The sequence below is a fragment of the Microtus oregoni genome, unplaced genomic scaffold (assembly GCF_018167655.1).
Source record: "Microtus oregoni isolate MIOR12 unplaced genomic scaffold, Mior012 000112F_000, whole genome shotgun sequence".
NCBI classification, from domain to species: Eukaryota; Metazoa; Chordata; class Mammalia; order Rodentia; family Cricetidae; genus Microtus; species Microtus oregoni.
In genome coordinates this window covers 306,561-321,411 of record NW_024544730.1, presented here as the reverse complement: position 1 = coordinate 321,411, position 14,851 = coordinate 306,561, and the positions used below count along the sequence as shown (strand labels likewise).

Sequence of the window (14,851 nt, the reverse complement as noted above, 5' to 3'; positions counted from 1 at the left end):
TCTGGGACAATAAGTTGGGGCAGGACCAAGCCTGTTACGGGAGGTCCTCCCACTCCTCCAGCCTATCGCTGAGATACCAGCCCATTGGGGCGTGGTCTCTCTCCCTTTAAAAAAAGCGGCCACTTCCCTCTCCTCTCTCTCCTCACTTCCTGCTCCGCTGGTGACTAGACTCCCTTCCTGGTTGCGTAGAGGGCTATTGTCTGGGACAGTGATCTGTAAGTTTTTTCCCCTTTAAATAAATACCACCCTATTAATCATAATTCCAAACTGGTGTGGCATTGTTTATGACTTACGCCTTCACAAGCCCTTCCCCCCTGCATTAAAGCTAAGCATGGAATGCTACCTACAGATTTCTCATAGCCAGGAATAGTATCTGGTAGTAAGCTGCTAGATGGATGTTAGTAACCAAACTCAGGTTCTTTGCAAGAGACATTAACTGGTGAACTCTCTCTCTCCAACTCCAATTCTTACTTAAATGTTTGATAGAATTCTCCAGTGAAATACTCTGAATTTGCTTTTTTGGTGTTTTATCTATAAATTTAATCTTTCATAGTTACCTAGTTCATATTGAATGACTTTTAGTACTTGGGTGCTTAACTACTTAGTTTGTTTGATCTAAGTTGTCAAAGTTATGTGTATGCATATATTCATATGTTCTTTCTATTGCTGTCATATTTAAATTTGATAGTCTTGGCCAAGATTTCACTCCCACAAAGATTGAATAGATGAATTTTCCCTTTGACCACTCCCCTCCCCCATTAAGTACAACTAAAAGTCCGGAGCAGCTTGTAAAACACAAATCTTGGTCTTTTAAAAGCTCAAAAGAAGATAGCAGAAGATCTAGGGTTCTTGAGACATAACCTCTGAAACAACACAGACATGTGTTCCCTGAATTTTCTTTTTGTTCTCAGACTTAATACTGGAAAAGGTAGCAACCGAGAAACAACCAGCCAGTGATGATTTTAAAAAACATATAAGAAGCCGGGCGGTGGTGGCACACGCCTTTAATCCCAGCACTCGGGAGGCAGAGGCAGGCGGATCTCTATGAGTTCGAGACAAGAGCTAGTTCCAGGACAGGCTCCAAAGCTACAAAGAAACCCTGTCTCGAAAAACTTAAAAAAAAAAAAATACGAAAAACCTATTCTTCCTAGTGACTGGGAAAGGGAAAGCCTATCAAAACAGAAATCTTTCAGATAATGTTTGTTCATCTCCAGTCAAACACCATGAAAATACTTTAGGCTGTCACTCTGCCCTCTCCTGCAGCACAGATGCAGTAAGAAGCCTAGACTTTAACTTAACCCCACAGTCAGTAATGATTCAACCCATCTAAGGGTTGTGACAAAAAACTTAATGGACAAACAGTTTTCATTTCTACATGATAATAATGGGAATTCCTCCTTCCCTAGTGGTATCAGTCAAGGCCATTCAGTCATTTTTACTAATCTCAATGAGGGAGGTATCATTGAAGGCCTTTTGGGAGCCAGAACTCACCCCAATTAGTAACAGAAAATCCCTGTCATATAGGAAAAGTGGTAAACTATGACTTCCACTCCTACTCTGATGACCAACCATAGTAGTTTGGTTGGAAACCCACCAAAACTAAAGGTTTAAATAAGGCCCCAGGTTTTTAATGCCCCAGATATCTAGTTCCCAATAAGAAATGACTTATCAAGAATACTCCAAAAAGGGGTCGTGGGAGTAGCTCTGTGCTAGAATGCTTACTAGACTGAATTCGATCCTCAGTGTCTGTCTCTCTCTCTCTCTCTCTCTCTCTCTCTCTCTCTCTCTCTCTCTCTCTCTCTCTCTCTCTCTCACACACACACACACACACACACACACGGGGGGGGGGGGGCATTTTCCTCTCATCCTGTTCACCACCAGTCCACAAGGACAAGGGGCAGAAGTGACAGTAGAGAGCTTTGTATGGCCTGTGAGCACAATGGATATAGCTCTTCAGGAGATAACGTCAGTGAACCATCTGTGGAAGCACAGTCCTATTGTAATGCTCCTAGCACAATGTCTAGTTACCATATGGACAGCAGCAAGGGTAAAACTTCTGCAGGAAACTGTGTCAAGGGTCATACTAGAGATAAGACAGGCATCAGGGCCTAAAGACAGTCTCCAAATAAGGTCTGGTAGAGAACAGGATGCTTTTCGCCGGGAGTGGGGATGGGGGAGGCGTCCATGTTGCTGACCTCAGAGAGAGCTACCAGGCCATGGTAGACTGCAGCCTCCAATCAGTAGGACCTCCCAGCATACACACACATACATAGAAAGAGAGAGAGAGAGACAGAGAAAGAGAGAGAGAGAGAGAGAGAGAGAGAGAGAGAGAGAGAGAGAGAGAGAGAGAATGCTTTTAATAGTAAATATTCTAAGAGATAAGGTTTTTTGGAGATAAACATCATTGGGATCATCTTTATTGTTTATTGTCCTATGACCCATATTCAGTTTCCATATGTAGGATCCTGTTGACTACTTTCAAAATGCATGCAAAGTTTATGAAGTTGGAAGGAAAATACCCCTTAATGATGCATGAGTACACAAACTTGTCTTTTAACTTTGCTGGGCATCTGGGCCTCTTGCACCTTCAACTACTTCCTCTACCTTCTGTCTTCCCATATCTTTCCCATTCAATTTTAGGCTACAGAATTCTACCACTCTTGATTTTTGTTTATGAAAGTTGAGTAGTGTGTACAATACATAAAGCATTTCATATATCTTTATGTTGTTTGAAGTTTAAAGCTGTCCATATTGTTCGTTCCCATTATAAGTTTCAGTGCTAATAGTAAATTGACCCCAAACTTAGCAGCGCAGAGCAACTAGACTTGAATTTTGAAGGCTGCACAGTAGCTGGGGGTCAAGTTTAGAAACCTATAAAGGCCTTTTTCTTAAAGTGGCATTACATGAGAATTACATATAACTTGGCTCTCTCGTAGTCTGACAATCTCAGCACAGTCATATGATTCCTTCCGGACAGCCAGGTGAAGGCTGCATTCCTTTTTATGACCCAGTCTTACGGTGCTCATAGCAGTACTTCTGCTAGTCAAAACCACCATAAGCCATCCCTTATTCAAAGAGAGGAGAAATAATCTTTAGAACTGGAAGAATATCAGAGTCACATTGTTAAAGATATGTGGGATTTGGAAAATGCCATTATGTCGTAGAAACGGTAACTGTCTCATACACTAAGTCACAGATTTGGGAAGAAGAGGTCATCACAAAGTAACAAGATTAACGGGCATTTGGAGGAGACTATGCCTAAACATATATTTATGAAGTCACGGGTTGTGGTTTACTTCTATAAATCCTGCACTTGGAAAGCAAAGACATAAGGGTTAGCATGAGTTTGAAGACAGCCTGGATTTTGTGGTGAGTTTACAAAGTTAAGACCATATCTTTTTTAAAAAGGCATTTTTGAGACTATTATCTAGTTAATTTTAAAATACTCATCTCAAACCTTTAAAAATCTATAGTGTGATTTTTATATAGTTTCTGTATTATTCAAAAGTAATTCTAGGCACTCATTAGGAAACAGCATAGTCTCTATCTTTCAAAGCATTTGAAAGTCATTTGAAAAGTCCCTGAAAGGTCACTGTCAATAAAAATGGATGGAACTAGAAAAAACATCCTGATGAGCATGAAAGATGAACATGGTATGTACTCATAAGTGGATGCTAGCAAAGGACATTGAGCCTATAGTTCATGATCCAAGAGAAGCTAAGTAACAAGGTGAACCTTTAGAAAAACATATATAGATCCACCTGGAAAGGGGAAATAGACAAGATTGCCTGACAAAATTGGGAGCATGGGGATGGAAGGAGAAGGGAGAGTGGAAGGGGAAGGGGAAAAAAGAAGGGGAAGGGGGGAGGAGAACTTGAGGGAACAGGATAGTCGAGATAGTGGAAGGACAGAGGTGAGAGCAAGGAAAGAGATATTTTGATTGAGGGAGCCATTATGGGGCTAGCAAGAAACCTGACTCTTGAGAAATTCCCAGGAATCCACAAGGATGATCCCAGTTAAGACCCTAAACAATAGAGGAGAGGGTGCCTGAACTGGCCTTGCCCTGCAGTCAGATTAATGAGTATCTTAAATATCACCATAGAACCTTCATCCAGCAACTGATGGAAACAGAGGCAGAGACCCACAGTGGAGAACTGGGCTAAGCTCCCAAAATCCGGTTAAAGAGTGGGAGGAGTGAGAATATGAGCAAAGAGGTCAAGACCATGATGGGGACACCCACTGAAACAATCTACCTGAGCTATTGGGAGCTCACCAACTCCAACTTCCATACAGGGAAGGAACCAGCATAGGACCAAACTAGGCCCTCTGAATGTGGGTGACAGTTGCAAGACTGGGGCAGACTAAGGGGCCACTGGCAGTGACACCAGGATTTATCCCTTCTATTTGTACTGGCTTTATGGGAGCCTATTCTTTTTGGATGGATACCTTGCTCAGCCTAGATATAGTAGGGAGGGCATTGGACCTTCTCCAAAGCCATATGCCTTACCCTCTCTGAGGAGTGGATAGGGGGTAGGGTGGGGTGGGATAGGTGGAGGGAGTGGGAACTGGGATTGGTGTGTAAAATGAAAAAAGATAGTTCTCTTTTTTAAAAAAAAAGAATAAAAGAATTTTTTAAAAAAACACTATGTTAAGCTTTAGGTCAAACAACAGTAATAATAATTTCATTTTCAATGACTCCTCAGTGGCACAGCAGTGTTTACTTGGGCCAGAGTTAATAATATTCCAGCCACTCGAACCTACTAGTGAAGAACAGGTGAATAAACCTTTCTATAGAGAAGTGGATATGGGTACTTTACCAAAAGCCAGTCACCTAGAAAGTTACTACGACATTCTGTTATACTAAAGGATCTAAATTGAAAGCTATGCTTATGTTGTTCTAACAAAATTACTTAAACCTTTGTGTTTGTGAACATTTGCTGATATGGTCAGTGATCTGATGCCATTCATAGTGTCTCTATACCTAGTCCATAGTGACTGGCAAAGAAAACCATAGTATTCTAGGATTTCCTATAAAGCAGTGGTTCTCAACCTGTGAGTCTCAACCCCTTTGGGAATTGCATGTCAGATATTTATATTACATTTCATAGCAGTAACAAAATTAGTTATGAAGTAACAATGAAAACAATTTTATAACCACATGAGGAACTATATAAAACGGTCACAGCACTAAGAAACTTGAGAACCACTGCTCTAAAGCAATAGCAATCTGTAGGGATAAGTTCACCTCGGGCGAATGTTTACCTATAAATCTGGCGAGTGTGCTCGCCCGCTCACTTCTGCTTTCCTGGTCTCCGCAGGAACCGTGGTTCTGTAAGTCTATTTTTTCCATTAAAGCTATAGATATATTTTTACAATCTGTCTGCATTCTTTTACACCGGTACAGCAATCATACACACAGGCACACACATGAAGCAAAATGTCTTTTGATAACTGGAAGTGTTTGTGTGTGTACACACGTGCATGAGCCTGCATGTGTGCATGTGTAAATGATGATGATTTAAGCTGTTTTCTAAAAAGTCCCAGGCTGGAAATGATAGCACACCTATAATCCCAGCACCTGGGAGGCTGAAGCAGGGAACATAGCAAGAGCCTGTCTCAAAAAAATAAATAAATAAAATCCTCCAGGCATGGTAACACATGTCTTTAATCACAGTACTCAGAAAACAGAGGCAGGTGGATTCTTTGTGAGTTGGAGACTAGCCTGAACTACATGTTGAATTCCAGGATAGCCAGGGCTACATAGTGAGATCCTGTCTCAAGAAGCCAAAAGTAAGATAAAAATCCCAAAATAACATTTTCACAGATCTTCTCTTCTGTAATAAATTCAGTAACTTCTCTTGTAAATTTACATTAATTTAACCTTTTACCTATGTGTTTTCTTGCATTTTGGTGTTATTGTTTCTGTTCTTAGATTCAGACTTTAGTTACTTATACTTAATGGAAAAATGACTAAGGTAACATCACCATTTTAATTATCATTATGATAAACTTTGCATTGAAGTATTATGTACATCCAGAAAATATAGAATGTGTTTTTGTATAGCTGAATGAATTTTTATGAATTAAACGTATTCATTTAACTGCCACTCAGATCAAGAAATAGAACATTATCAACACCCCAGAAGCCTTTCTTCTGCTCCCTGCCAGTAACTGACCTCCCTCACCGTAGGTAACAGTTTTGCCAGTTTTCGAACTTCATATAAATAGAATCCTATAGTATGTATTCATTTGAGAGTGGATTGTTTTGTTTATCATTATGCTTGTGCGATCCATCTATGCTGTTGCATGTAGTAGTTCATTTTTCACTCATGCATCATATCTCATTGTTTGAATATGCCACAATTTACCCATTCACCTTTAGTAAGACATTTAGGTTGTTTCCAGCTATTGTAGAAAGTGAACCTTTTTACCCTCTGTAATAATAAAATGTCTGTACATTTTTATTAAAAATATATTTAAAATTTAAATATAATAAAAATATATTTGCTAGGTCAAAGAACATATATATCTGTTCATATCCTGTACATATCTTATAACTGTATTTGCTCCCAAAGTGGCATATATCAATTCATGCCCAAGCCAGCAATGTAACAATAGGTCTATTTGCTTCCGTTTCTTACCATCACTTAGACCTTCAAAGACCAGTTTGGGGTCAATTTTTTAAATATTAGCCGTTCTGGTAGATAACAGTGATTATGATTTCAATATCTATGATAGCTAGTTAGGTTGAGAGCCTTTTGTTTATCTGCTGCAAGAGGTAGCCTTATTTATGAAGTGTCTGCCTAAATCTTTTGCCTAGTTTTTAATTGAATTTTTTGTATATCTTTAATTGTAAATATCGTCTACCCCAAAAATTGCTTTTTCACTCTCTTTTTGTAACCAAAGTTTTAGTGTGTATGTTTCTTCAATCTTTTCCTATTGTGTTTGGTGGCATTTGTGTTTCATGTAAAATATCTTTGCCTATCCTGATGTCATAAATGTATTCTCCTCTGTGTTCTTCCAGAAGCCTTATAAACAAAAGCTTCATTCCAGAAAATTTATAATCAACTTTTTTTCTTGTACAGTTTAAAGCACTTGAGATAAACCATTAGTTAATATTCTATAATTTCCTTGTAAGGCCATGCACCAAAGAAGCACACTATATATTTATTTGATCTTGAAGTCTCTGGAGAGCATGTATTTTGTCCTTTTCAGTTAGAAGCAGGCCTCTGAATAAAGTTTTAAAATTTAGCTGCAGTTAATGCTTAAGATTTCTGCATTTTCTTCCAATATTTATTGCTTTTGGATTTCCATATAATAGAATAATTTTAATGTACAAATATATATATTTGTTAACTATTCAAGATACTTTATTTGAAATCATAAGCTTTGGGAAGAATGCTTAGAAGAAAATATGTACTTTCTGCACTTACATGGTCAATTATATATATTACATGTATTGATATTGTTTTATTAATTATCCTACACATATAATGACTCTAGAATTAAATTAGCTCTAAAATCCTTCCAGAGGAATGGTTTTCATTATTTTATGATAATACGAGTATTTCTCCCCCCCCCCCCTTTTTAGATAACCCACACTGTTCTTTAAAATTGCCAAGAAAAGAAAAGATAATCCAGATTTCCTTTTGGTTATATTTTCTGATGCCTCATCTGGTACTTAAACCATCAATTATAGATTAAGTTGTAGACATTTCTTTCCCTGATTGGTTTTCTTGCCTTGAGTTCTTAGGTATCAGAAAGGCCATGGATTTGCTCAAGCTCACTACAAAAGTTGATGGAATAATAGGAATTTTTTTCCATCATGTAGCCCTGGCTCAGACCTATGGCTGCTCTCATATCTTGAGTTTATGCAACTCTATGATCTCTTGACTTTAACTCATTTGCATAATGAAAGTAGTAAGAAATATAACACTAATGTTACTGAAACATGTTTTTATTATATGCCATAACAAATACTTTATTTCATGTAAGCATAATAATCTTACAAGTTTGGTGTTATTTAATAATTTATTATTCTTGTCCCTACTTTTTCATAAAGAAAACTGAACCTTATCTAAATTAAGTAATTTTTCAGAACCACTTTACAAATGAATGACAGGAAAAAGAAACAGGTTTGTGTAAGTCTAAAACCTAGTCTGTCCATGGAAGAAAAAAATCACGGGTTTTGCTGAGGTGTATGTTTAAACATGATACCTTTGTGCAGCTAACACTCAATCCCAGATTTTTCCCTTTTAAATATACTTGGTGACCATTAGGTCAAGAACACACAATACATCAACATTTTATTAGAATAAATAGTAGTAGGGTCCCAGATCTGTGTAGGTGAATGAAGCATATCATTATCAGTCAATAAGTTCACAGCAGATGATGAAACTGAATTTTCAGAATCATTTGATTCTAGAAAGGGATCTGCCATATCTCCCAGAAGGAATAGCAAGACATGTGCCCTTGTGTAGCCAGAGTCATTTGGCTTATCCTGTCAGTACCTGAAATCTGTCATTTGTTGATAGTTGCCGATGTCTTTCTATTGCTTTTCTAGGATTATATCTGAAAGGGTAAAGGAAGTTCTCTTTGTCCGGCCGCGGAAATATATCCGTTGCTCTAGCCCAGAGTCTGCAGAGCCTGGCTATATCAATACCCTAGAGCTGGCAGCATCTACATGCCGATATGACCTAGATGACATGGACACCTTCTGGCTTCAAGAACTCAATGAAGACCTTGGAGAAATGGGTAAGCTGTTTTCTTAAAAGTAAATTGTGCTTTGACTTTCACCAGTGATTTTTTTTTAAATTGGTAGAACTCTGTAAAACTTTTTTCATCTGCTTTCCTTTCTTACCTACCCTTTCACTTATTTTTATTTTTGAAGAAATGAGCTATTTATTCAAATGTATAAAGTATAGCAGTATTTTATCAGTATTAATTTTAATCAGTATTAAGATAGAGTAATAAAATTTAAGTGATCCTTCATTTATTCAGTATAATAGCATAGATACAGATGGCACATAAGTTTCATGAAGTTGCTTCATAATGCTAAATGTTAGTGTAGTGATGGTTGATTGAACTTCTAGTTAGAAAGGATACTGAGACCTGTTTGTGGATCAGTCCTGAAAATCACTCTTATTAATGGACAAGTCCATAGAGGTGTGTCTCTCAGGTGTTAGAAAAAAAGGTTTATCAGTATTTAACAGTACCCACTATCCTACTACAAGTGACAGGTTACTATGACCATTGCCCTTTAATATAAGGCTTATAATTTTGTTGCCCAGAATGGTAGGCCTATGGAAAAATATCTCCAAAGTAGTTCTTAGCTACCTTCAGTTTGTTCTCTATGTTAAAGCTAGTATATGAATACATGTGGAAAAAGTTAAAATTATATTAAATCCTCTTTGGCATGGCGATGGAAGCTATTCTGCCAACAACTACTTCTTAATTTTTGTTTTATAATCTTAGTATGTTTTGTTTCTTCTTTATTTGTTCTCTAAGAGGAATAAGGGTGTGGCCAATTTAGAGTGTAAATCATAGAGAATGGAATAAAAGAAGGACAAAGACATAATCAAGTACCACAGTGTGTGGTTTTGCATGCAAATGGAATTCATGATAACACAACCATCACAGTGCTTCTTTTGATAAGAAACTGCCCTATAAGTTCAATGTTTTACAACTAATTCTCTTTGGATGAGGATTATATTTTTTTATAATGGAAAAGTTTGATTTGCAGAAAAAATGGACATTCAGTGCAGAAAATACAAATGTATACCTAAAGTATATTCTGTGTCCTAATATTAACATATTTCTTTGCCATGATGCATTTGTCAGGATGAAGAAACCATCACCATTAACTAATGTTCCAGAATTTTGGGCTTTTTATTTTTTCTCTACTAATCTTTTTCTTGTCTAGGATCCCATCCTATCCAGGACAATATATTTCATTTAATCTTAGAAGAGATGTTTTGTGTGTATAGGGGTGAGGCTTCATGGGCTTTTTCCCCTGTCTACTTTAGCATGTCTATTTGTGTCATCCTTGTTCAGATCATGTATAGGTATTCATGTTGGTGAGATTTTGTGTGTGTAGCTTCTGACATCACTAGGAGACACAATCTCACAGCAAACTCCCTGGTCTGGTCTTCTTGCTTTTACAATCATACTGCTCCCTCATCTGAAATGTTCCCTTAGCTTGAGCAGACATGTTTTGTAGATATATCAATTGAGACTTGGCTCTACAACTCTACATTTTGATTGGTTGTGGTTTTCTGTGGTGGTCTATATTTGTTTCAAAGACAAGTTTCCTTGATGAGGGGTGAAGACTACACTTATCTGTGGATATAAGGACAAATGTTTAGAATGTAGTTAGGGATTATATGGGCTTAATAAAGTAGTGATTTTAATAAAGTAGTGATTTTTAGGTTCTCCTTCAATATCCATGACTTTGCTTGCATTGAGTAATTAGCTAGGTTTCCAGTACGGTTTCCCTCTGTTAAGTGGGTTGTTTTTTTTTTATTTGACCAATGAAAGTAAGTTAAGTGGGTTTTAAGTTCAATTAGAGAGCTATTGGTTAACCAGCAAGGTGTGAATACCACTATTGCATTCTTAGTGTTATTGTGCAGTACTCAACCCTACACAAAGAACTACGGGCAATCAATGAATGTTTGAGAGCAAGAGAAACAGAGATCACAGTGACTAGTTATCCAGTACCAAATGCTTAACTCTGAAAACATACATACATGTAGCATTATACAGATTGACCAGGTTATATTTAGGAACCTATATTTATAGACATATATTCATGGAGCAATAAAGAAGCCATGTGTTTAAAGGAAAATGAGAAAGGTATATGAAAAGGTTTGGAGAGAGAAATGATGTGAATATATTATAATCTCAACAAAATAAAAAATAGGTTTTTGATTGAACTTTAGTTTTTAAATATTTTAGATGTATTTATTTTATTTATATGAGAGTTTTGCCTATATGTGTGTACATGCACTACATACATGCCTGGTATCTGTAAAGGCCAGAAGTCGGCATCAAATCCCTTGAAACTGTGTTGAGAGAGCTGTGGGTTGCATTCCGCCACCCAGCTCCCGCCACCGGCTAGCTTTACCCGAAATAACAACACACAAACTGTATTCATTTAAACACTGCTTGGCCCACTAGCTCTAGCCTCTTATGGGCTAATTCTCACATTTTGCCTAACCCATTTTTAGTAATCTGTGTAGCACCAGTCTTACCAGGAAAGATTCAGCATGTCTGACCTGGCGGCTTGCTTCATCGCATCTGCCCTGGCGATGAGCTGCATGGTGTCTGTCTGAGGCGTCTTACCTCACTTCCTCTTCCTCCCAGCACTCTGTTCTGTTTACTCCACCCACCTATGTTCTAACCTATGAGGGCCAAGCAGTTTCTTTATTATAATTAACCAATGACCTTCCTCCGTCAAAACTGGAGTTACAGATGGTTGCAATTCACCATGTAGGTACTGGTACTTGAGCCTAAGTCCTCTAGAAGAACAAGTGATCCAGAGTTGTTGAGGAGGATTGCCTTGTGTTGGATTTTTCCTTAGGAAGAATGATGTTATAGTCACACGTTTTAGAGCTTAAAATAAACTTTTAAAAATATTAAATTAAGCATTTTTGCTCAAGTTAAAGAATTTAAAATGTGTATGCTGGTTATATACTGGGTACAATACTAACCAATGAGCAAACATCCCATCCTCACAAGTTAATGAATTTAGTATTATCATTTTATAGATAAGAACAGTAAGATAACAAAGTTTGCATAGCTAATATGAGATAAAGTTGGAATTTGAATCCAAGTTTTTATAACTAGACTCTATAACTCTGCTTTTTAAAATTAGCTTATAAAGTAGCAAGTTTATTAAATTTTCATACATACTAAAATTTAGTTTATCCAGTCTTCAGTCCCTCATCTCCCCACTTCCCATCCCTGCTTAAACCCTTATATTTGGTATTCCCCCTTGTGTTTTCAAATCTATTACCTTTCCCACCCATCTTTGTTAATTGTGGCCTCTTTTTTTCTCCTGTCATAGGTCCCTTTCTATTTTCCTGAACTCTACATAATCATTCCTACACAAATATAAATATATTAAAAATTAGACTATAGGTTCCACATAGGAGTGAAAACATGGTGCTTATCTTTCTGAGACCATGTTACCACACACAATATATTTTCCAGTTATTTCCGCTTTCTTGTGAACTTCATTTTTTCTTTATGAATTGATAAAATTATACTATATTTGCATTATTCATTTATCAGTTGAGCATTTGTTTGGGCTGATTCCATTTTCTTGCTATTGTCAATAGAGCAACAGTAAAAAACATGGATATGCAAATATCTGTGTGATGGGATATAGAATTCTTTGAGTATATATCCAGACTAGACACTATATGCTTTGTTCCTGCATATCTATATGTGTATTTGATATATACATATGTGTATGTAAGTATATGTATATGTATATGGTATGTCTAGGCTGAAAATAAGCCAGAGAAAATCTTTGCTTTGTAAGTAGATAAAATTTTAAAAGGTAATTCATACATATTTTTAAATTCTTTAGATGTCTTACATTAAAAATATTGTTGGATAAATTTATCTTGAATCATTTTGAAAATTATTCCTTAGTTTCTAAAAGTAACTAAATAATGTTCCAAAAATCATTGGTCCTCTTAAGAAGAAAAATACTTAGTTTTTACCAATATCAGCCCTATGAATCTTTCAGTTGGGTTAAATATGGAGGGTGAGGAGAAAAATAAAAGTATAAAAAGAAAAACAAATCAGAAAGAAAAGGGGTAATTTCAGAATTACATTTAAATCTTTGTGAATGTTGAGAGGTTTCTATTATTGCTTGTTATTGAAAAATGGTATTTGATTTTTTTAAATCAGTTTTGAAAAACAGTATTTCATATCCATATCCATATATACATATTACCTAGGATTTTCTTTTATGGGTTAATACATTATCAAATGAAAACTTCTTGGTATGACCACTAAGTATTTTTAGTGAAGCTAAGTTACTAATACATTATTTGTGCTCAAACAAGTAAAAGATTTAAATGCTACAAATTAAAGTGTTCAAAGTTACACCTTTGGTTCAAGTCTTATTAGTAGGAATAAGAGAAAATTAATTAAGGTTTTAGCAGGAGATTGACTAGGATTTATTTTTATTTTTTTCGAGACAGGGTTTCTCTGTAGCTTTGGAGCCTGTCCTGGAACTCCCTTTGTATACCAGGCTGGTCTCGAACTCACAGAGATCCGCCTGTCTCCGCCTCCCGAGTGCTGGGATTACAGGCGTGGGCCACCACCGCCCGGCTAGGATTTATTTTTTAATTTTATATTTATTTATGTATATGTGTGTTGAGGAGAATTTTTGAGAATTGATTCTTTGTTGCCACCATGAGGTTTCCAGGAATTAAAATCAAGTCATCAGACTTAGCAGCAAGTGTCTTTACCCACTGAGTCATCTCACTAGCCCCCTGACTAGGATTTAGTAAAAAAAAAAAATGTAAGCATCTGTAAATTTTTAAGAAAATGTGCTGTGATGTATTTCTTCATTAATGTATTAAACACTAATTTTATTTTACTCAATGTTAGAATTTCTCTAGTAAAAAAAATCCTTGAAATCTGGTTGCTTTAGATCAGGAAAAAAAAAAAAGATGGCTTTGTCCCTTAGCATCCTGCCTACCCCTGCAGTTGATGATTTGGGAATGACAGCTGACAGAAGAGTTATTGGTTTTATTTTTGTGCAGGTTATGGGCCAATTGATGAGACGCTTATGGAAAAAACAATAGAAGTTCTAGAACGCCACTGCCATCAAAATATGAACCATGCTATTGAGACAGAAGAAGGGCTAGGAATAGAATATGATGAAGATGTGATCTGTGACGTGTGCCGGTCTCCAGACAGTGAAGAAGGGAATGATATGGTATTCTGTGATAAGTGTAACGTCTGTGTGCATCAGGTTAGTGGAAATGGAGACTGCCCCCTCATACAAGGTCAACATATTAGTGTTAAAGTCAAAAGACAACTTTTGGGATTTGGTTCTTCTAGTATTGGAGTTCAGAAGTTTAAACTAAAATCATCAGGCTTAGTCCAAGTGTCCTTAATCTGATATCTCATTGTTCCAATGGTCAGCATTTTTGAAGCTCAGTGATTATTATTTCTAACACTCATATCTGAACAATGTCTTATATTTAAAGGTGAAAATCAAAATTAGGCTTTGCTGTTCTTCAGTACTTCTAGAAACATTGCTTGTGGTCCCTAAGCTGCTTTACCTACTAATATTCCCCCAAGAGGCTAAACCTAGGCCTTTATTGTGTCATTTCATGTCTAGACCATTGAGATTTTTCTCATTTGATTCACTCAGGAAGTCCCTATGCTTCTTGCATCATCTACATTGGAGATTTTTCTCATCTTAGTATTACAAACAATGTAAGGAAAGGTTAAATGACTTTACACAAGTTAGTTGACACTTGTTCTGTCACACTGTCATATTAATAATGTTAGCTTTAATGATATCAGCACTTGTTTCAACTCTTACCCATATCCTATGCTCTGTTCTGTGGTAAAACAAAGTCACTTGAGGTACAGTGATGAATATTGCTAACACTATCCTGTCTTCATTTTACAGCCATGTCTGAATTTAAAAATATCTTCTGAGAGAGAGCTACAGGTGGTTGGTTCAGTTGGTGAAGTACTTGATGCCAAAGCATGAGAACCTGAGTTTCCAAAACACACATAAAGAACTAAGTTACAGGGGCACACATGGAGAGGCAGCGTTAGGATCCCTGGTACTTGCTGCCCAGCCAATCTAGCTGAA

The 14,851-nt window shown here is 36.7% G+C and overlaps 1 protein-coding gene across 1 annotated transcript in view; it reads left to right on the top strand.

Moving 5' to 3' along the window:
• The window catches only part of LOC121443688 (protein Jade-3), a 100,034-nt gene that overhangs the window by 61,174 nt on the left and 24,009 nt on the right, over positions 1-14,851 (top strand). The window contains exons 8-9 of the mRNA XM_041645493.1: positions 8,564-8,754; positions 13,782-13,993. Coding sequence (XP_041501427.1) covers positions 8,564-8,754; positions 13,782-13,993 — 403 coding nt within the window. The remainder of the gene's footprint in view (positions 1-8,563; positions 8,755-13,781; positions 13,994-14,851) is intronic.